The sequence below is a fragment of the Gopherus evgoodei genome, chromosome 1, assembly GCF_007399415.2.
Source record: "Gopherus evgoodei ecotype Sinaloan lineage chromosome 1, rGopEvg1_v1.p, whole genome shotgun sequence".
In the NCBI taxonomy this organism is placed as follows: Eukaryota; Metazoa; Chordata; order Testudines; family Testudinidae; genus Gopherus; species Gopherus evgoodei.
Genome location: NC_044322.1, coordinates 78,849,774 through 78,868,512, shown reverse-complemented (window position 1 = coordinate 78,868,512; position 18,739 = coordinate 78,849,774). Strand labels below are relative to the sequence as shown.

General features: G+C 46.1%; 1 protein-coding gene across 4 annotated transcripts; it reads left to right on the top strand.

Annotated features, from left to right (window-relative positions):
- The first annotated feature begins 8,072 nt into the window (after positions 1–8,072).
- LOC115653462 (glutamine amidotransferase-like class 1 domain-containing protein 3A, mitochondrial) lies at positions 8,073–15,128 on the top strand. 4 transcript variants are annotated; one of them, XM_030566822.1, is made up of 4 exons: positions 8,073–8,244; positions 9,842–10,013; positions 12,823–13,027; positions 14,827–15,128. In XM_030566822.1, the coding sequence occupies exons 1-4, from the start codon at positions 8,137–8,139 to the stop codon at positions 15,017–15,019; spliced, it is 678 nt and encodes a 225-aa protein (XP_030422682.1). In that variant the 5' UTR covers positions 8,073–8,136; the 3' UTR covers positions 15,020–15,128. The 4 variants fall into 4 exon arrangements, with proteins under 4 accessions (XP_030422682.1, XP_030422696.1, XP_030422689.1 ...); XM_030566836.1 differs by lacking the exon at positions 8,073–8,244 and adding an exon at positions 8,398–8,495; XM_030566829.1 differs by lacking the exon at positions 8,073–8,244 and adding an exon at positions 8,503–8,591.
- The last annotated feature ends 3,611 nt before the right edge of the window (positions 15,129–18,739 follow it).

Genomic DNA, 18,739 nt, shown 5'->3' with positions numbered 1-18,739 from the left:
GAGAGAGCAGACTGAGCAGAGCGGGGGGTGGGAGTGGCACCGTGCCTGTGCCTGTGCCCTTGCCAACTTGGTCAGTCTTTGGGCCTCCAGGCTGGTGGTGCGGTGCACCAGCCGGGGGGTCCGGTTGTGTTATGGCTGTACCTTGCGTCGGCCGGGCGCCAATTAATTATTATTATTATTTGATTATTTATTTTGTATTTTAGTAAAAGCTCAGCTGTGTGTGGCTCCCTCCTTGGTGTTGGGGTGCATCTCTGGTGGTGGTGCACGTGCACCAGTGGGGGCTGCGAGGGGGGGACAGTTGGGGGGGTTGTGTGGGGGAGGGAGCAATGAGAGGTGTCGCCTGAGGGGGACCTCAGAGTGTGGGGGGGGGCCGGGGAGGGGATATGGAGGCAGAATGAGGAGGAGGGGTCCTGCCCCCCCCCAGGCAATGTAATGAGGAAAATCCCAGGGAAGGGGCTAAAGGATCCTGTTGGGGGGGGGGGACTCTGATTAGAATCTTGGTCTAATGAAGGCTGTAGTTGGGGTATCTACATTTTGAGGCAATGTGGGGAGGGGGCTGGGGGATGGACAGTGCAGAGCACTGAGGGGATTACCTGTGGGGGTCTGGCTGGGCATTGGGGGGTTTATGGTGGCCCTAGCCGGGGTGGTGGGCTGTTAAGAGTTCAGTCAGCGGTGCTGCAGTGCAGAGGCAAGCTAGTCCCTACCGGTCCTGGCTCCACGCTGCACCCTGGAAGCTGCTAGCAGCAGGTCCAGCTCCTATGCAGGGGGCCACAGGGCTCTGCATGCTGTCCCCGCCCCGAGCACTGGCTCCACACTCCCATTGGCCAGGAACCGTGGTGGTACCTAGGGGGAGAGCAGCGCACAGAGTGGCCTGTGCCCCTCCGCCTAGGAGCTGGACCGGCCGGCTGTTTCCAGGCACAGCACGGAGTCAGGACAAGCAAGAAGCCTGCCTTAGCCCCCCAGGACTGGGAGCCACCGGAGGTAAGCCTGCACTCCTGCCCCAGTCCTGAGCCCCTTCAAACCCAGAGCACCCTCCCACACCCTGAAACCTTCCCCACCCCCCAGCCTGGAGCCCCCTCTTAAACCCCAAACCCTTTGTCCCTAGCTCTATCCCAAAGCCTATACCCCCAGACAGAGCCCTCACCACCCCTACAACACCCTGGATCTCCTTCCCACACCCTGAAGCCCTCATTTCTGGCCCCACCCTGGAGCCTGCACCCTCAGATAGAGCCCTCAGTTGGGGGGACATGGGGGTCTGGCTAGGAAAGTGGGGTGGAGGAGGCACATGGGGCCCTGGCTGGAGCAGTTGGGCGATGTGGGGGACATTGGTTGGAGGAGGCATGTGGGGCCCTGGCTGGGGCAGTTGGGGTGAAGGCGCATGGGGCTCAATAGCAAATGAAGTGTCTGGCGCGTCTCACCCCTTCTCATATGGGGGGGGGGTTAATTGGAGGTTAATCCAAAATAGCAAGCAGCGCAGAATAACAGGGAGCAGGGTTGGCCGGTACTAGATTTTGCCCTCCATTAAAATAGCTAAAAATTCACTTTGAAAGGTGCATATCAGCGAAGCAGCAGCAGCACAGAGCCAATGTAGGGCTGCAAAGCAATAGTGATTTCCTCTCTCATGCAAAAGGCTGAGGATAGTTTCCTGGTCGGAAGACGCCAGGAGCTCAAATGCACCTGCAGGCTTGCTCCACCCCAGTACTTCCAGCTCCAGCTGCTTGGCTCAGGCTCCTAACTTGCCTGGGGCTGCTCACAGGAGGCAGGCTCTGAACCGGCATCGGGAAGAGGCACCCGCAGAGACAAGGCGATGCTGCACCTGGCACAGATCACATGCAAACAGCTTGTTGACCCTCATCGGCGACGCCCCTGGCCTACCGCCCCAGTCCGAGCCAGGCAGACAAGTGTCTACACTGGCAATTTACAGCGCTACAACTTTCTTGCTCAGGGGTGTGAAAAAAACATACCCCTGAGCGCAGCAAGTTTCAGTGCTGTAAAGTGCCAGTGTGGGCCATGCTCCCAGCGCTGGTAGCTACGCCTCTCATGGAGGTGGGTTTTTTTGAGCACAATGCCGCGACTACACAAGCCACATTAAAGCGCTGCCATGGCAGCACTTTAATGTTGCTAGTGTAGACTAGCCCTCATCAGGATTAAGTGCTCATCGGTGGTGGGGCACTATATGAACTGGCATTGATGGTGAAAAAATAAAAACACATGCATTCCCTGTACCCCCAGCTGCCTCAGCCAGGGCTCCTGTGCACACCTCCCCCATGCCAACTGCCCCAGCCAGAGCCCCCGTAAGCTTCCTTCATCCCCAGCTGCCCACTATATGCTTACCCCATCCCCAACTGCTCAAACCAGGGCCCCTGTATGTGCCTTCCCCTCAACTGCCCCAGCCAGGGCCCCTGTGAGCACCTCCCCTACGCCAACTGCCCCAGCCAGGGCCCCCATGTGCCTCTCCTCCCAATTGCCCTAGCCAGGGCCCCTGTTGCCACACCCCCCCCACTGCTCCAGCCAGGGCCTCCATGCACTTCCCCAACCCCAACTGCCCCAGCCTGGGATTCCATGTGTTTCCCCCATCCCCACTGTCCCAGGCAAGGCTCCTGTGCACCCCACCCCCAACTGCCCCAGCCAGGGCCCCATGTGCTTCCTCCATCCCACTTCACCAGCCAGACTTCCATGCCCCAAAAACTGCCCCAGTCAGGGCCCCCAACTGCCCTTGCAACATAACCTTGTTGCTAAAAGCTGCGTAGTGTAGACAAGTCCACAGTGACTCTAGCTTTGCCCATTCTAGAGTCTGCAGAAATGGCTGGGTGAACTGCAGGCCTCATGAGCCTGAGTCCAGTGGCCAGGCCATTTCAGTCCTTGGCTTCTTTAGTAGAACTGTCAATTGGTGCTGCTTGCAGTGGTGTTGTAAAATGGACCCTTGTCTATGAGGACCCACAAGGACACCACCAAATCTCTTCACATAGACCACCAAAGAGCCATCAGATGGTGACAATTTAGAGTGGCTACTAATTTGGGCTAAATTTAAATCAGCAAATTATAGGTGAAAGGGTCTGTATCCTATAACTGGTCCCCAGATTGATCTGCCTCTATAAAATGTTCAGATTTCAGAAGGCTGTCATCATGGCACATTGATTTTATTTATAGTTTTATACAGACATATTTAGGTTGATACCAGTTTTACTGTTAGTGTTTTAATATTATGTTTTTAATCTTTATATCTGTATGTGTTTTATTGTGGAGCTCCTGTTTTCCTATAAATAAACTGTTCTTTTATTCAGATTTGTTTCCTACCTTGCATTTAGTACTGTAATATTGAATGTTAACTCCTTTGTCCAGAAAGGCATGTATTTTTACTGAATGTACTAATTCCTAGCTTTTGTATAGCACTTTTCATCTGTAGATCTCAATGTGCTTTACAAAGGAAGGTGTAAGCATCATCACCCCATTTTGCAGATGGGTAAACTGAGACACAGAGGTGAAGTGACATACCCAAGCTCATACAATGGGTCATTGGCAGAGCTAGAAATAAAAAAACCAAAAAAAACTAGGCTCCTGATTGAGTCCATTGCTTTATCTACTAGACCATACTGCCCTACAGTAAGTGAGCATGGATTGTCTACAAATAAAAATAATAGCCAAGTGTAACATTAAAATTAAGTAAAGACATGGCTCCTGAAAGTGTTCTTAAAAAACAACTGTAAGATGGCAAGACTACTGCACATCTTATCCAGCAGCAGGACTGTTACACAGAATGCATTGAAGTCAGGTCCAAGACAACATTGACAATTACATGCTCTCCCTTTTCATGTATGTACTTTACACAATATTTTAATCCAAGAATTACAACGTTAATGAATTCTGGAATAAATGTCCATGGCTACTCCTGAGTCTGCAGTGAACTCTAGTTAATTAGTCTGAACCTAACTGAGGGCCCCATGCAACTCCCCTTGACTTAAATGGAGTGGAATCGGGTCCTCTGTCAGCAGACAAGCAATGCAGAAGACCTGGAAGCAGCTGTAGAGATCAGCTTCTGGAAGCTAGTTAGACTGCTCTTTTGATCTCAGACTCTGGAAGTGTCTATACAATTTAAAAAATTTTGTTGAAGAAATTCTAATTGATGCTCTGTGACTTATCAATACAGATCAGCACCTTTCCCATTTCTGCATGACAGAGGGCCAGAGGCTATAAGGAATAAAAAGAAAAAAAGAGGAAAGATAGAACTTCTGCAGCAACTGAATCTTTAGGTGAGGTGTGACTGTATAAAGCTGGAGGGGGGAAAATGCATTACTAATCACAGAGAAGAGACTCTTGATAAGGAAGCAACAGCTGCTATGTTATTAAAACTGCCTTTGCAAAAACATCTCTGCATGGTACTTATGTTCAAGCACACATCTGTCAGCATATAAACAGACAATATGCCATCCAATCAGAAAGTTATGAGTGTAGCTGGATCGCAGCTGATGAATCTGCTATCCAGTAGTTTGACTGCTCCCATCATCTTATACTGAAACAGAGACCTTTTTAGAGATAGTTCCATGGGAGTTGATTCAAAGCTCAGTTGGATTCATTTTGGAAAATACCACAACAGCTTCTACAGCTATATAAAAGCAGATCTAAGATTCCATGAACCATGCAGATTACAAAACATTGTCACTTATAATACTGAAGTAATATAGCAGAGGAAATAATATGTGCTTGTTTGCATTTGGTGCTTGTTATTACTGTTCCCCAAGTGAGTAATTTAATGAAGGATGAGACTTCAAGTAGCCAGATAAAAGAAATTAGAGCACTTGTGACAGGCTCTCACTGGAAATAAATAGTCCAAAAGTAGAAGAATGGTTCCAAAACATATGTGAGGTGGTTGTTATAGAAAAACTATTGCAGTGGTTACATACCCAGCAAAATAGAGGACAAATAGATGCTTAGATATGTGTTTACCATTTATTCAGTACTAAAAGTACATTTTCCTTCAAAAAAAGAGAGCACAATTGTCCAACTTTTGTTAATATTAACCTTTGATAGACATGCCTGATTTGATACATATGAGTGGAGTCAATAGTTTCACTTGGTTTAATAGAATCAGCAGAAACAACACATCATGCATGGGGTAAAGAGGCTCACTTTGTAATATGGTTACACCCCATTAAATAGATTAGATGATTATATTACCAAATCATGTTTCTTGAAACAAAAAGATAAGAGTCGCTCTTGTGATGATTATTGTTTCGTTTCTGATAGTTACATGGCAATGATTTATAAAACCTGTTATTACTTCCTAAATAAATAAATAGTTTGTAAAGAAATGAGAGAACATGGAAAGCACAGAAAGCACGTTGTCAAAAGAAGGCTCCATGTTTGCATGCTCAGGGCACACAATTTTAGGTTAAAACAAAATTTCACTGTTCTTCACTATAATACACATTCTGCATTTTCCCAGTCTCTCACCTTTTCTATGGTGTCTGCACTTCATGCCAGAGTCTTGACAGCTTCTTGCTGCTGATCCAAAATCCTAGCACTTTGCTGTGGGCTAAGTTTTCAGTACCTAGCCTCTAAATGTGCATACAGTTCGGGGTGACCCTATTTTACTGAACTATGAAATTCAGTATTTGCATATGCATATCCAGCTGGTGTTTGCAAAGCCCACTCTACAGACAACTTTTGCCTTAGTGAGGGCACAGTCTGACAGTTTCTCCTCCTGTACCTATGTGTTATGTCTGCACAGTGCTTCATATCTAGAAGGATGTCTGACAGGGGCAGGTTGGGGCATTGCTCTAGCAGGGCAGAGTTAAGGTTATGGCACGGGGTTGTTGTGTAATTCCTGGTTTTGAGAGGTTTAAATTTGTTTTACCTCGTAGCTATATCTCAGAAATAACCTCTAATTTGGGCCACTATCCCTACCCCAGACCTCAAGATGCATCACAATTTTCAAGACAATCCAAATAATAATATGGATTTTACAGCACCTAGGAAAACTGGCTAAAAATTGTTAAAAGTACTCAGCCTTAACTCTGCTGGTGCTACCACTCCACTGTATTGAGAAGTTTGGACAAGGAATGCAGAATAAATAAGGATGGAAGTGTTTCTCATATAGAACCAAAGGAACAGGTATTCCGGAGCTATTCAGTCCTAGTTGCCAGTGACATTTTATATTAACTCAAACTGAACTGAAATTAGGAATCTATGTTTTTGGTAGTGGAACCACCCTGGAAAACACTTGAGTATGTACATATTATAGTAATGTAAACTGCTCATGCTAATCAAAATACAAATCCTTTAGCCTTTTGTGTATATTGTGATAAGCCAAACAAAGAAAGAAAAGAAAAAAAAATGAGGTATATTTACAGTGCATGAATCATGCACATTATTATATACATAGTTTTATTCAATATTATACTGAACATGGTCAAGAGGATTAGAACGGTTTGAGCAAGTGTGTTGATTTACCATGAAGAGTATGTCTGCCAAAGAAAGATGATTTAATTTATAGGCAAATTCCCTACTCAATACATAGTAGGGGCTAGCAACCTCTGGCACCCAGCTCGCCAGGTTAAGCATCCTGGCAGGCCGGTCCAGTTTGTTTACCTGCCGCGTCAGCAGGTTTGGCCGATCATGGCTCCCATTGGCTGCAGTTCACGGTCCCAGGCCAACGGGGGTGGTGGGAAGCCCCGGCCAGCACATCCCTCGCCCGCGCCGCTTCCCGCTGTGCCCATTGGCCTGGGATGGTGAACTGCGGCCAGTGGGAGCTGCGATTGACTGAACCTGCCGATGTGACAGGTAAAAAAACTGGCCTGGCCCGCCAGGGTACTTACCCTGGCGAGCTGCATGCCAGAGGTTGCCGACCCCTGATATATAGGCTACAAAAAGAACCCATAAATTGACAATACTGATAAACCCTTTTATGCGTTTAATTGCCTCCTTCCAGTCATACATTTAAGTTGATTCAGGTAATAGTTTATCATACTGATAGAGTTATTCTATAAGTGTGAACATAAATGTAATGGAAAAGAGCATAATTTATTTTTTTCTTACAAAAAGCTAGATTCATTCTCTATTCTCACTCATCACAGCAGGTAGAAAAATCATATGGTAAGAATTATTTGTTGCCATGTGTAGAATGGAAATTTAATTTTTCTACAAAGTCTGTAATTAAAGGTATAATATTTCAATCCGCCGGCATAATCTTAATGAAAATTGATGTCATGTCAGACACCAGCACCATGGCGGCTTGGGGTTAAAGACTATAAACTAGGTTGCATTCTGCCTTAATTCTAATTTTGTAACCAGGAAAAGAACTTTGGGAGCAGATTTGTAAAGGATTTCTCATTTACAAAACTCACTCTTTCACATGCAAAACCCATTTGTGGTGTAGCAGATCAGGCATTCAGGTACCTGATTTATAACTGGAAAGATCTAGTTTTGCACATATAGGCCCTAATCCTGTAAAGTTTCCTGTAGTCCTTAATTTTAAGCACTGTGTAGTCTCATTGAAATCAGTATGAGCATAAATCTCTGCAGGATCAGGGCCATATGAACATGGATTGTATGTGCATGGAAACTGGAAGCCCTTTGAAAAATGTTCGCTTATGCATGTTTACTGAGGGAACAGGTTTGCGTAGCATGAGACAGAGACCATACAGCGCCCAGAACACTGTTAAGGGCCACCTGTTGAGCACCGCATGACAGCTGGATGATAAGCTCTCTAGGGTAGGGGACCAGCTTCTTTGCTATTTTTCTGCGCAGCACTTGGCAGGATGGGGCCCTGCTCTCTGGCGTTGCTCGCTGCTTGAGGAATACAAACGATAATGTGATTATAATCAGAAGCGGATGAAGCACTTTACAGGCATATCCCCGTTAGCGACACTATGGTCAGACACTATGGTCGGTCCTTTCGTATTGACTTGACTCCAAATCAACAAATCCCCTTTCCCTGCCCGTCCCCTCAACCCCCGAGGCTCCGATTGGAGGGGGCCCTGCAGCGCTCAACAAAAGGGCCGCTGGGCAGCAGCGCTTGTACACGGCGGCGTATAAGGGCCCTGCTGCTCGCGTTGCGGGGCGTGTCCTCCCAAGCTTCCGGCGCCCGAAGCGGCCCGCAGCGGAGCAGGCGGCCCGGCAGCTGTGACCGAGCGAGGCATGGGGAAGCGGGTGGCCCTGGTGCTGGCCGGCTGCGGGGTGTTCGATGGCAGCGAGGTGCACGAGGCCTCGGCCGCCCTGGTTCACCTCAGCAGGGGCGGGGCGCAGGTGAGAGCGGAGCCGCGCTGCACGGGGCAGCCCCCGACTCTGGAGCAGCCCCGCAGCGGGGGAGGCCGCGCTGCAGGCCGCAATGACCGCCGCCCCTTGGCGGGGCCTGATCCCCACGGCAGCCCTGGGACAGTGGATGCTGCTGCTGCTGGAGCGCGGGGGGGACCTTTCGTGTCTCAGTCCAAAGTAATCGCTGGCTGGGACCTTTGGCGCGGGGACCCTTCCCTGCACGCTGCAGACCCTCAGCTGTGGTGAGTCAGGAGGCTGCAGTGAAAGTCACCCTGCCTGTCACCTTCTCTAATAGCCTCCTTCACAGCCCAGGGACAGAAGGAGAGTGAAAAGTAGAGGTGGGCCTGCGTTTAAAAACTCTGATCCAAATACCTGCTTCCCCCTGCCCCCCAACTTTGGATCTAGAACTAGATCCAGATCCAATTTTTGCTGCTAGCCTGTGTTTTTGGTTAAGTCAGATTTATTGGGACACATTTGAACCTGATCCAGATTTTGTGCCTGGGCCCCACCACTCTATTCAGATAGTAGAGACTGGTCCCATCTCAGTTGTGCATAACAGATGATAAAGTGCCTGGCCTAGGCAACAGCACTGGGAGTCCATCACAATCCGGGGCCTGGGTACAGATTTGAGACTTACTGATGGACTAAAAAATAGATATTTGCCACAGTTGTACAAAATGCAATAATTGCAACTGATGAAAGGTGTAAATAGAAGTGTGAAAAGCATGTTCCATAGCAGTTCTGTAACAGTTATATAAAAATATCAACTATGCCACTTTTTTTGAGGCTTCATGGTTTTTCATGTTGACTTCTAAAGGCTTGTTGAAGAAATGTGTTTCTTTTTAAAACCATTTTGTTCTTTCTCTTTAATCTTTCAACAAAAAGAGAGGTTGCTGGATGAAAATGCAATTCCCATGACAGTGAGCTATGACTGTGAGGTAGAAAGCACATTTTCAGACAGAGAAAAGCAGAAAAATATCAGGCAATAAAATTGCTCATTTTAGAAATATTTTTAAAAGCTTTCTCTAATACAGGGATTGGCAACCTTCGGCGCACAGCCCATCAGGGTAATCTGTGGGCAGGCCATGAGACATTTGTTTACGTTGACTGTCTGCAGGCACGGCCCCCTGCAGTTCCCAGTGGCTGTGGTTCGCTGTTCCTGGTCAGTGGAAGCTGCAGAAAGTGGTGTTGCTATGTCAGCAAAGTGCAGCTATAATTTCAACAAAGTGAGACAGGCACCTAAGCTGCTTCTGGGAAAGGATTCCCAACTGTGGATCACAAACAGAGAGACAGCTCCCTAAAGCCCAGAGTTAGGTACCTAACTCTGAAAGGGTTGGGGCTTTGGACACACCCCTGTCCTTGGCATCACCCATTGACTATTTTAGGTGTTTTCCCCACCTAGCATGCTGGCTTTTGTGGTCCAGTTCTCAGACACTCCTCTCTCCCAATCCAATATTCTTGGGTAAGTGTTTCTAGTTTGTTAATGATGTTATTGAATTGCTAACTGTGGCTTTGCAGCTATATTACGTTTTCCTAGTCTTAATTTGTTTCTGTATACAACCTATTTTGTTCTGTATCTGTATTTTAGGTAAGGATATTTGCACCCAACATAGAGCAGATGCATGTAGTGGATCATTTCAGAGGAAGTCCAACAGAAGAGAAGAGAAATGTGTTAGTTGAAAGTGCCAGGCTAGCAAGAGGCAACATTGAAGATCTGGCTGAACTGAAAGTTGGTGAATTTGATGCACTCATTTTTCCAGGTGAGTTTTGTTTTAAAAATAATCAGAAAATGCCCCACCTCCATACACTGTAATTACAAGTAACTATTTTAACTTTCTGTAGCTAATTTTTTTACAAAACCCTTTAAATAAAGGACATTCTGGAGCTGTCCAACTTGAGAATCTTTCTTATAAACATGAATTTTGAAGAGGGTCTTAAAATACTTTTAAATAAAAGTTGCTTAACAATGAGGGCTATATAGAGTGAGTATTGTTATCGCAATGTATAGGTGCCAGGATGCTGGGTTTAATGTTGGCATACATGTTACATTGTTCCTTCCTTCTCCCTAAAAGTCTTGTAAACCACCTATTCCCTACCTACAGACAAGAACAGAGGAAGAGCAAAGCAGTGATAGAACTTGCCATTATACATCACTTGCTGTATTCTAGTGACTAAAATGGTTGCCAGAGTGTCTGTGATTGCAAGCTGGATGACATTCCCTGTCTGACATTTTGTTGAAATTATAGCTCCACTTTGCTGACATAGAAACACTTAGCACTTGTATAACTTCTTTCATTCATTAATCTTAAGGTGCTTTACAAATATGGGTAATTATCATTTACAGTTGGGGAAATCAAACCACACAAACACTGTGACTTGCTCAAGATCACTTTCCAGAATCATGTCTACAAAATTTAAAGTATTAGCTCTTCAATTGGCCATTAGCAGCATTTATTTTTAAATTGTGATAGTGGTTTCTGCAGTAGAGGGAGCACAAGTATAATACAGTACAGGAGAAGCTGTTTTAGCTGGCACTTCACCAAGAAGAAAGCTCTATAAAGCGGCATTTCTGATCTTCATTGAAATTCTGGTTTATAGTCCAGTTGGCACTGGGCCAGCAGGGGGTTGGGGTGCAGCCCTGGGAAATGGGTTTATTAATACAGTAGAAGCTGTTTTGTCTGGCATGTTGGGAGAATGGGGGATGCCGGTAAGTGAAAAATGCTGATGAACTAAGCGGGAAGAAGTTTGGGTGCAGGAGGGAGTGTGGGCTGGGGCGCAAGCTCTGGGAGGGGGCTCAGGGCAGCGGGTTGAGGTGTGGGAGGGGGTGCCGGATCCTGGGGCACTCACCTTTGGATGGCTCCGAGCTAGATCCGCACACTACCTCCGCAGCTCCCATTGGCTGGGAACCGTGGCCATTGGGAGCTGCGGGGGCAGCACATGCAGGCAGAGGCAGTGCACAGAACCGCCTGCCACGCCTCTGCGTAGGTGAGTGAACCACAGATCCTGCACCCCAACTTGCTGCCCTGAACCCCCTCCCAGAGCTTGTGCCCCAGCCCTGCACTCTCTTCTGCACTCAAACTCCCTCCTTCTTAGTTCATTGGCATGTTTCACTTACCAGCACCCCCTATTCCCCCAACATGCCAGACAAAACCGCTTCTACTGTATTAATAAACCCATTTCCCAGGGCTGCACCCCAACCCCCTGCTGGCCCAGTGCCAACTGGACTATAAACCAGAATTTATAGTTAAATTAAACCCATTTCCCAGGGCTGTGGTGAGTTGGTAACATCATCACTGCTGCAGGTGCATAGGCAAGTTAACAAAATCCATATGAAGTTATTGCTCCATTAGAAACCTGGTTCAGGGGGCTGAGAAGAATGTAAACAATTGAAACTTAAGATTAAAATCTTATTTTGGAACTTCCAAAATAATATTCAAAACAGTAAGTAATGGGAATAGGCTGAAAGCAAGAAATTAAAATATTGTCCCTTAAAATAGTTCTTGCAGCACTATCCTCATTTATTATAGGAATGCCAATGGTTGTATGCATTCCACAAGGAATCAAATATCACTGGCTGATTACACTTGGTAATAACTTCGATAAATTAAACTAGTGTAAATCCAGCAAATTAAATTTTACTGCAATTTCATCTGTTTCTACCAAGAAATGAGGATTAAGTGCAGACACAGGGTTGCTTATTATAGCACATCTCCAAAGATGCAGTCTTTTTTTTTTTTTTATAGCAAATTGCTTTATAATTCACAAGAGAGACAGCCAAAAGCTCCTAGTACTGCAGTGTCTTTAAAAAAGTGAGACATACTGGGTTATCTCAATAAAAACTATAAAGGCCAAAAAGAGTTCAAAGAAAAACATTTTTTTATAATTGTTTATATCTTGAACTAAAACTTCCAGAAGAAATTACTCTGAGGGAGAAAATATTGGCTTCATCAATCTCCATTTCCTTCATCTGGAATGTCTAGAAGACTCATGCTGCTCATACCAAAGAAAAGCAGCAGGGAATGGGACAGAGGATTCCTGCTTCATAAAGGAGCCTAACCCACAACAAGAATGCTTAATCATATTTATAAGCTGAATGAAGGCTTGATTTCCCGCTACACTCTTGAGCTACATAAGTATTGCCCAATTTTTGGTTTAATGTATCATCACTTTTGTTTTTTAGATCCTTCTTGTGTGTTGGTAGATGCAGATCAAGTGATAAAACCTAGTGGTGAGAGGCCTCTGTTGGGTGGGTCTGAAGATTAAATTGTTCTCTCACGTCCTGAACAGGGTTGAGCCTCCTGCCTGGGACGTGGGAATGCTTGCATGTCTGCTGCCTATACAGTCCAGGATTTCAATTGTTAATGTAAATCCATCATGCTTTGCACACTGAATGGTTACAGCCCACTAACTTAAAAAAATGTAGATAGACTATGATTAAAAACTCTTTGGTTTAAAAAAAAAAAGGGGGGGGGGTACAGTGTCCTTCTGGTGCTGTAGCAGCTAGCTAATTACTCTTCAGACTGCATTAAATGTGAAGGTATGCCCTTTTCCTCCCCCCCCCCTCCCCAGGTGGATTTGGTGTAGCAAAGAATCTGTGTTCCTGGGCAGTGGATGGAAAGAACTGTACTGTCAATGAGCTTGTGAAGTCCACTCTTCAGGCTTTCCATAGTGCGAAGAAACCCATTGGCTTGTGCTGTATATCCCCAGTGCTGGCAGCTAAAGTCTTCCCAGGTTGTGAAGTCACAGTTGGCCAAGATAAAAATGTAGATGGAAGGTAAGAAAGGGTTAGACACTTTATTTTGTTATGTGCACTAAAAAATCACAGGCCTACGATGTCAGCATTGCCCAGAGAATGCACTATTCACATCCTTTCTGATTATGCTGTCCATTTCATAATAGCGGTAGAAAATGCACATTTGGAGCAAGAGGGCTGAATGTGTGAGGCTGGTTGGCTTGTTATGCACTGGGGGGAGAGAGGGGGAATAGTAATTTACCCCAACAAAGAAATACACTGGCCCAGTACTTGTCTGCTAACAACATCCATAGTTGCGTTATACCGGGGTTTTGTTTGTTTTTTTTTGTTGTTTCTTTTAAATTCTGCCTAGGGGATATATGCTTCAGAGCACAATCAGATTACTAGGTGCCTATGGTAAGACAGCAGCTTCCCCTCTTGGCATGGTATTCCAGAATTGTCCAGTTCATATTGGTCCTTGTGTCTTCACTAAAGCGCCTGCTACTGGGTCACTGCTGGATTAGATGACCATTGGTCTGATTCGGTATGGTGGTTCTGTGTTTCAGGATGTTAAACTTGGCTGCTGGCAGACCATCCAAATGATAGCACTAATCTTAGGCCCATGTCATGCCTTTACCATTCTCCTTGCTCCCATTGTTTTAATGGAATTGCTCTTTCTGGCTGGATGGTTTTAAGGCATGGGCAGGTAGCAGCTGAGAAGGAAACCTAGCAGGAGTTAATGCTGCTTCAGGTAATGTTAACTATGGATAGGATATCTGAATGGAATTCTATAGAGCCAGCCATGACTACTGATGGGCAAACTAGCTGTTTCACCCCTCTCCTTAGAACAGAATCAGTTCCCTGCAGATGTAGTGGAAGGTCTTCTAGACTAAAAGAGCCCAGAAGAAGATCTAAAGTTGCTGGGAGCCTAACGTTTCCTCCAGGCCCCTCAGGAGAACGTACTTCTGAGTGCTAAACGTTGTTATGGTTGGCATCTCCTCATAAATTTATCAAAAGATTGTTAGTTTTGCCGTTATTCAGATCATGGATTTGTACTGTAGATGGCAAAACTTCTTGATTCGGCAATATATCAGATCAGTGGCAAATAGGGTGTGGGGAGGGAGGGAGTACTTTTCTGTGCTGATGTCTCTGTAAATCTCAAATCTAACTGTCCAAGATCCCTTCATGTCATCACTAAACCTAAGATTTTTATCATGGATATTTTTAGTAAAAGTCATGGACAGGTCACAGGCAATAAAGGAAAAATTAATGGAAGCAGTGACCTGTCCATGACTTTTTTTTACTAAAAATATCTTTGACGAAATGGGGATCTGCAGTTCCCCACACTGCAATGGAGCCACTGTGTGGTGGCTAGGAGTTCCGGAGGCCCCCACCATGGCTCGAGTGTCAGAGTTCCATGGTCCCCTGCCACCCATGACTGGGAGCTGCTGGGCCCTCCACCGTTTGTAGCAGCAGGGGGCTGCAGGGTACTCCTGCTGTCTGCAGCTCCAGGGGTACCCCTGGGGCAGCCAGGAGCTACAGTGCACTCCCACCAACTGCAGCGGCTTGGAGCTCTTGGAGCCACCAGGCAACACGGGTACCCTGCAGTTCCCTGCCCCTCCCCTTGTCTTCCGCCCCCCCACCCCCTACCTGGCAGTGGGGGACCCTGCAGCTCCCAAACGCCGCAGGCTGAAGTCTTGCTGGAAGTCACGGATTCCATGACCTCCATGACTAAATTGTAGCCTTGGTCATCATTGCTAGAAGTTGTTTGACTGTTTCTGTAACTCTCACTATTAGGGTTGCCAAAATCGTATGACTGTTTTTCTGTTTAATCTTAACAGGTTTCCTGATGCTGAAACAGCATCTGCTATAGTAGAACTTGGATGCAAGCACATTTGTAAAGATGTTGCTGAATCCCACGTGGATGCCACCAACAAAATAGTCACTACTTGTGCTTTCATGTGCAAAGCTCCACTGCATGAAATCTTTGATGGAATAGGAACAATGGTGGCAGAAGTCCTGAAACTCAGCTGAGGGTACTCTGACATCTGCTATCCCCCTGCAATGACGTGACTACCAGTAAATATAAAACATTTACCTGTACTTAACTATATTAATAAAATAATGCAGTTAGTGAGCTTCAGTCTGTTTTTTAAGTTCTACATCACACCACCATCTCTACAACTTTTATCACTTTTTTCTCCCTTTTATTTGAAATATAGGGAGCATCTCTTGAGTTTTGTTGAGAGTCTAAATGTGCTCAGACTTGGGTAGGAATCCTCCTTGCCTAAATGGGTTTTTGTAAACCCCAAGTATAATGTGACAGCAGAAAAGATGAGTGAATTACTCATCTAGGTTGAAAGTGTGACAGACAGATTTAAATCAAGAAGAATTAAATCAGTATTGTAAAAACAGGGAAATAATCTGGGATTTGTATTCCTGTGACTCTTTAAACAAGCCAGAGCTAATATTTGTTACACCAGTTAGACCAGCAGTTCTCAAACTGTGGGTTGGGACTCTGAAGTGGGTCACAACCCCATTTTAATAGGATCGCCAAGTCTGGCATTAGACTTGCTGGGGCCCAGGGCCGAAGCCTGAGCCTCACCTCCCAGTGCCAGGACCAAAGCCAGAGAGCTTCAACCCTGGGTCGCAGGGCTGAGATTACAGGTCCCATGCCTGGGGCTGAAGCCCTTGGGCTTCAGCTTTGGGCCCCCCCCCCCCAACCCGGGAGGTGGGGCTTTGGGCCCCCTGCCTGGGACGGTGGGCTGGGCAGGCTCAGATCTTGGTCCCACCTCCTGGGGTTGTATAGTAATTGTTGTCAGAAGGGGGTGGCGTGCAATGAAGCTTGAGAGCCCCTGAGCTAGACAAACTAGCTTCATGTGTCGATGGTGTGTTTGCAATTTAACACCATTTATTTTGTTGAAAGTCATCTTTTTTTTTTTTTTTATAATCAAGTTACATTGTCTCTGCAGCTTTTAAATGAAATAGTGAAGGATTCAGTTAGGAAGAATTCAGTTATATATTTTCACATACAAATTGCAATGGCAAGGCTTACTCAACCAAGTAGATTATAAAAACTCAAAACCATCTGTTTTCATCTAAGACGTGGGGGCAGAAGTTAGCATTTCTTATCAGCACAATCCTTCAGGAGATGTTAACTTCAGTAGGAGTTGAGGGCATTAAAAACTTGACAGGATTGGGTTCCATGGCCGCAATCCACAAAGGTGCTTGAGTGCCTCAGTCTCATGTTTAGGTTCTGGTGCAATCCACAAAACTGCTGTCAAACTCTCTCAGTGCCTAATTTCCTCTAGCACCCAAGCTTTCTGGTGAAAGTTCCCTTGACACCTAAGTTTCAGTTTCTGAGCATGCACGCTTACTAATTCTAGGTGTTTGGACTCCTATATCTGGCCTAAGCCCTAGAGCAACCCCCTAATTGGGGAAGATTGGCAGATGATGCCTATCTCGTGGGTGGGGCCAAGCCAGGTGTGATGAGAGGCCACCTACCAGATCAGCACCTTTCACAATCTGGCTGGAGGAGATGGCAGTGCTCACCTTTATACCTTTTAACCCAGTGGTTAAAATACTTGCCTGGGATATGGGAGACAAAAATTCAATTTCCCCCTGTACCTGACAGGAAGAAAGTATTTGAACAGGGTCTCCTAACTCACAGGAGAGGGCTTCTAATCACTGAGCTAGTCTGATGTTGCTCTCCTTCAATCTCATGTTAAAGCTGTTTTGGATAAATAATGAAAGAGTGATTGGACAAGGAGAGGTGGGCAACCCAGGGTCCAGTCCCCATGTGAGTGCCCTAACCACCCCTCTCTCTGCTCCAATTACTTTTCCTCTGTGGATAAATACAATAAAAGTCATTAGGCCACAGAGAAAGAGGCAGAATGACTTTGTAGCCTGGAGGTAGGGGTACCCAGCTGGGCCATGGGAGAGCCAGGATCTAGGCCCTCTGCTGCAATTATTCATTATTCACAGAGGAACAGCTTCACTAAGAGATTGAAGGAGGCTTGTGAAAAGTATTGCAACCACGTGCAGTATCTTTGGGGGAAGGTGGTTGTATATTGTAATACTGTGGGCTAGGGATTATTTGAGTGTTTTACTCTCTGGGAGGAGGGTTACTGCAGCTCCCTCAGGGACAGAAAGAGTGTGGTGGAGGGGGAGATTAAGGCAAATCACTCACATTGTAGACACCCCAGAAGGTAATACCTCCCAGTAAAGGTTCACAGATACTTGTTCAAGCTAGATTCCCAGAGACTAGAATTTGAAGAAAGGGCTTTTTCCTTAAAAAGGCCCTGCTTAAGCATACTCAGAACCTTCTTTCTGATCCAGCAAATGGACAGGACCTTCCACCCAAGAGTCCCAACCTTTGCAGAAGGGTTGGAAGGCCAAAGGCTTTCCAACCACTCATAAGACAGACTGGTAACCTCTAGTAAGCTTTTAGCATGTGTATAGAAACTTCTGTTTAATAATTTTTTTCTGTAATGCTTCTCCCTTAAGAACAAAGGTGCTTGCTTAGAAGGAGCAGCATGGTCACTTGTAACTGGCTGGCACCACCCTGTTCATAGCCCTCAGAGAAAATAACACACAGGCACTGGCCGTTAAACAGAGTGGCTTGCTGGGCACATCATGGTATGAGGTAGGGAGCTGTGCAGCCTTAAAACCATGACCAGGCTGGAGAGAGGTGACAGCTGGAGCTGGAAACCTTATGTGGGCACCTGCCAGAGACAGAGGGGTCACACAGGTGCAGTTACCCTGAAGCTGTAACAGTAGCACCACAGCAGACTATCTGACACCTTGGATGCTTAGAGCACTGTACTGGAAAGTGGGATACCTGTGTTCAAATCCTTGCTCCCCATGGCAGAGAGGGGGCAGTTGAACTAGGCTCTCCCACATCCCAGGTTAGCTCTCTAACTACTGAGTTATAAGGTGAGAGATGCTACTGCTGCTTCCTCCAGCAAAGCAGGCACCTCTCTCATTCCTTCAAGAAACTGCTTAGGCACCAAAGCCACCCTATTCCAGAGACAGGTTCCTGGAATGGGTTACTAAGCAGAGATAGATGCTTCCCTCTGAGAGAGAGGAGGGGCTTAGGTCATACCTCTCATTGCCATCTTGCCTAGTTTAGGCAGCTCCTGGCTTAGTGTGCTGGCTTTTAAGGCTTGTGTTCTAAGGTTCCCCTCTCGATTCATTGTACAGGGAGCCCAGGTGCCCAGCTTGGGCTTTGTGGATCACCGTGGCGTTCCTGTGATTCTTTTTCTAGGTGCCTAAAAGGTGCCACAACACTCAGTGTTGAAATGCCTAAGTCCTTTTGTGGATCCAGGCTTATTTAACTAGTGATGTGCGCTGCCCTTTGTATGGTGCCCTGCAGAAGTCACTCATCTAGCTGACCTGACTGTAGATACACTGAAGCTAGTCATTCTTTCAGTATAGTAAGTTATTAGATTCTAATTTGGTGGTAGCTATGCTGAAAGGCCTCTACTTAAACACAGGCTTTAATTCCAAAAGGCATAACATCATGAGTGATCAGTGCAGGCTGGATATGAAAGTGGTTGAGGGGTGGAAGAGATCTGCCCCTATGAAGAAATAGCTCATATACAAATGTAAGCAGAGTCAGGGTGGGCTCTGCCCTGACATCTGGTTAATTGTGGGGAGTGTGGAAGGGAATTTCAGCTATTTGCATTGGCACACCCACCTCGCCTAGAGTGGTCCGCGGCAGCCTGGGATGGTTGTTTTGACAGCTCTGGGATT

Excerpts from the sequence above, each read along its gene's own strand:
- LOC115653462 (XM_030566822.1), top strand. The coding sequence starts at position 8,137 with ATGGGGAAGCGGGTGGCCCTGGTGCTGGCCGGCTGCGGGGTGTTCGAT. Across the intron at positions 8,245-9,841 it reads TCAGCAGGGGCGGGGCGCAG|GTAAGGATATTTGCACCCAA; the intron begins GTGAGAGCGGAG and ends TCTGTATTTTAG. Across the intron at positions 13,028-14,826 it reads GATAAAAATGTAGATGGAAG|GTTTCCTGATGCTGAAACAG; the intron begins GTAAGAAAGGGT and ends TAATCTTAACAG.